Here is a 3,817-nt window from a genome sequence, read left to right on the forward strand (position 1 = left end):
AGCAAAATTTAACTACAGTAAAAAATATACCAGAAAGATTTGCTTTAGAAAACACTTTAAAATAAAAAACATTAACAAAACTTAAAAGATAAATCACTTACTTCTTTATATTCATTAATTAGCTTGGTGAGGCCATTCAAAAGCATTGGACCTAATGGTTTAATCTTGATTTCTGGACAACTTTAAAAAAAACACACATACAAAAGGCAAGGTAAAGATCTCAAAACTGCATGTCTTTTCAGATGATTTCTTAAAATAATTACACACAAAACTGAAAAAAGTAAAATAATCTATTAAAATCTAAACTTTAAGATGAGCAAATATAATTTCTTTCTAGTTAAGAAGTGTAAAAACACTTGAATCATTCGATCATTCCAGTTAGAATAGTTCGAAAAACTTACGTTATACAAATATGATGCACAAACTGCAGGGATAATGTTCTTAACTTTGAATTTGTATTTGTACCAAAAAGTCCATCATACACCACCTATATAAAAGTAACAAAATAAAAAACATAAATTAACAAAAATAACAATTATTTTCAGTCAACAGCAGATCTTCTGCACTACACTTTATTCTTCAAAATCAATGTATTTCCTTTTTTTTTTTTTTTGAGAGGTTTTTGTTATAAGGCATGTTCGCTCACCAGAAAGACAGACAAACAGAAAGTGAGAAATCACCCCCCAGGGCGAATGGCCATGCCGCAATCCCTTCTCCTCCATTCTCCTCTCGGGATCTTGGGCACGCACACAATCGCATCCAGCATGGGTTTAAGCCACCAAGTCCAGGACTCGAACCACAGTCGGTTACATGGGAGTCCAGTGACATAGACATTACACCAACTGCTGGTCCCAATGTATTTCCTTTTAATACAAGCAAATATTATTAGATGATCAACTTAGAAACCCAGTCAGTAACTCCTATAGTTTATGGAATAATGAATACATTGGTTGACCTCACAAGTCTGCAAAACTTTGGGTCTACCATAAGGAAACCAAGAACACACACTGAAGTGGGCCATCATTCTGCCATTCCACACTACAGGGAGGACACACTAGCCAATAAGATCAATTGGGTAGAATCAGGCTTCTTCATTACATGCAATTATTCAGAACAAATTATAATAAAAACTTCATGGAAAACATCAAAATTAAAACATTCTATGAGTGTGCAATTAAGGCAGAGGTGTTCTAAATACTGTGTGCATCACATCTAAAAGGTAAAAAGATTGGGGAAGTTAAGTCCTTTGCAAGCTCAAATATTAAATATCAGTATCAAGGAGCCAGCAGGTGGTGTGGTAGTTAAGCCACGGGACTCCCACATGGTTGACTATGGTTCAAGTCCTGGACCTGGTGGCTTGCTTTCTCAACTTTCTTTCTCTATCTCTCAACAAAGTTTTTAAAAAATAATAAATTAAATGATCTTTAAAAAATCAACATCAAAGATATCTACTCAGATTCCTACTTTTTATGGGAAAGATCACTCTCACACTTAAGAAAGACCTCCATACTCTTATTCCTAAAACTACTAGCTTCTGATTTCATTTAACAAGTGAGTTAAAGACCAATACTCAGTATTCATAAGAAATGAGAACCCTGGACAAACTGGCATTTGCAAGGGCTGGAAGAGCTTAGAATGTTTCCACTAGTAGCTGCTTTCCACGCGAAAGATAAAGGGTCTTGTGGTCAGCCGCAGGCCCGGCCCCATCTGAGTCACAGGAGAAGTCACCGAAGCCCTGCTGCGCCTGCCCAAAGACCAAGAAGGCATGTGATCGGTGCGTTATCGAGAAAGGAGAAGTGCACTGTGGATACCTATAATAATTTGGGTCCACAAGGAATGCCTAAAAGCCCTAGGATTTAAGTTATAGATAGAGGTCTGCTCTGTAAATGAGTAATTCCTGAAGAATGAAGAGAAAATACTTTTAGGAGTTCTTCAACAAGCTTTGATAAAATGAAAAAGTATAATTTATTTTAAAATAAAGATAAAAAATGAGGGAGACAGGACCAGAGGCCAAACTCGGGACCTGACAAAACGCCGGGCTGCCCTGCAGGATTATAAGGAATCCCAGCGTTTGCTGGTAGAAGCGGTTCCTGGCATTAAAGCAGAACCAGATGAGAGCAACACCTGCTATTTCTATGTGGTCACTGCTGGCCCCAGGATTCCCCCTTTGAAGGAGGGACTTTTAAACTTGAACTATTCTTTCCAGAAGAATACCCAGTGGCAGCCCCTAAAGTACATTTCATGACAAAAACTTATCATCCTAATGTAGACAAGTGGGGAAGAATATGTTTAGATATTTTGAAAGATAAGTGGTCCCCAGCACTGCAGATCCACACAGTTCTGCTATCAATCCAGGCTTGGTTAACTGTTCCCAATCCAGATGATCCATTAGCAAATGATGTAGCAGAGCAGTGGAAGGCCAACGAAGCCCAAGCCGTAGGAACGGCTACATGCTGTGAATAATATCTAAATCGATCTGATCATCACGTGTGCATCATTTCTGGTCTGCCAAGACTTCCTCCTTTTTTGTTTGCATTTAATGAACACAGTCTTAAAACATTACAGAATAAAAGCCCGGGCATCTTCTGTCCTTTGGTGATTAAATGAACATTAGTAAATCTATGTCTTGCCCTGATTCACTGTTGTAAAGCATGAGCAGAGGCTCAAAGTATCTGGATTGTTGTGAAACGTTTAATAGCAGTGGTCCCTTGCTGCTTTTATTCACTTCCCCCATCATGGTTTAAGTATAAAGCACTGTGAATGAAGGTAGTTGTCAGGGTTAGGTGCAGGGTGTAGATGTTTTCTTTATTTTATTTCTTTGAGGGAGGAGGTGGTTTTGTTTCAATTTTATGGGCTCCTTTTTCCCTTTCTATGGTGATCTAATCACATTGGTTAAAAGCAGCTAACCTGTCCTTTAGAACATGCTATGTACCCAAGTCTAACTGTATTTAGACACTAGATGGACAAATTTGATCATCTGAACCAAAACAGGAACATCAAAAAACATCACAGCCCTGGGACCAGCAGTTAGCGTAATGGTTATGTCGCTGGACTCCCATGTAGTCGACTGCAGTTCAAGTCCCGGACCTGGCGGCTTAAACTAACGCCTGGCGTGTGTGCGTGTGAGCCCAAGATTCCAAGAGGAGAATGGAGGAGAAAGGACTGCGGCATGGCCATCCCCCCTGGGGGGGGGGGGTTATTTCTTACTTTCTGTCTCTCTGTCTGTCTCTGTCTGTCTGGTGAGCACACGCGCCCTATAGCAAAAACCTCTCCAAAAAAAAAATCCCAGCCCTCACCATTAACACTGTGACTCTGTCATCAAGTGTAGACTCCTTTGAAAGAAGCTTGTGACCATTTTGTACGGGTTGTCTGGAAACTTCTGTAAATGCTATGTTTTAGTAAAATCTTTTTTGTTATTCTATAAAAAGAGAGCATTTCAGATTAGAGGTGGCACACTTGAGCAAATACCAAAAACATACAATGTTTACCAAGCTAAAAAGTACAGGGAATATCAAGAGTATACACATAGAGCCATGAAAATGGTAAATTTTAGTGCAACATAGCACTAAAAGTTCTAGGGAGATTAATCAAGCAAGAAAGAGAAACAAAGAGTACCCTAACTGGAAGAAAAGAAATAAAATTATCTCTATTCACAAATGGCATGATCACATGTGTATAAAAACCCTACAGATTTCACACACACACACACACACACACACATATATAGATATACTCACATATACGTACAAATATATGTGTATGTATGTGTACATATATATGTGTATGTGTGTATATATATAATTTTTTTTTGGAAGAG

The 3,817-nt window shown here is 38.5% G+C and overlaps 1 protein-coding gene and 1 pseudogene across 1 annotated transcript in view; one reads left to right on the forward strand and one right to left on the reverse strand.

The window, feature by feature from the left end:
- The window catches only part of ECPAS (Ecm29 proteasome adaptor and scaffold), a gene marked incomplete in the record, with an annotated part of 131,961 nt that overhangs the window by 66,415 nt on the left and 61,729 nt on the right, over nt 1-3,817 (reverse strand). The window contains 2 exon segments of the mRNA XM_027769442.1: nt 102-180; nt 402-487. Coding sequence (XP_027625243.1) covers nt 102-180; nt 402-487 — 165 coding nt within the window.
- On the forward strand, nt 938-1,867 carry LOC102502736 (cytochrome c oxidase copper chaperone pseudogene; annotated as a pseudogene).

Source organism: Tupaia chinensis, unplaced genomic scaffold (genome assembly GCF_000334495.1).
Source record: "Tupaia chinensis unplaced genomic scaffold, TupChi_1.0 Scaffold000081_1, whole genome shotgun sequence".
NCBI lineage: Eukaryota > Metazoa > Chordata > Mammalia > Scandentia > Tupaiidae > Tupaia > Tupaia belangeri.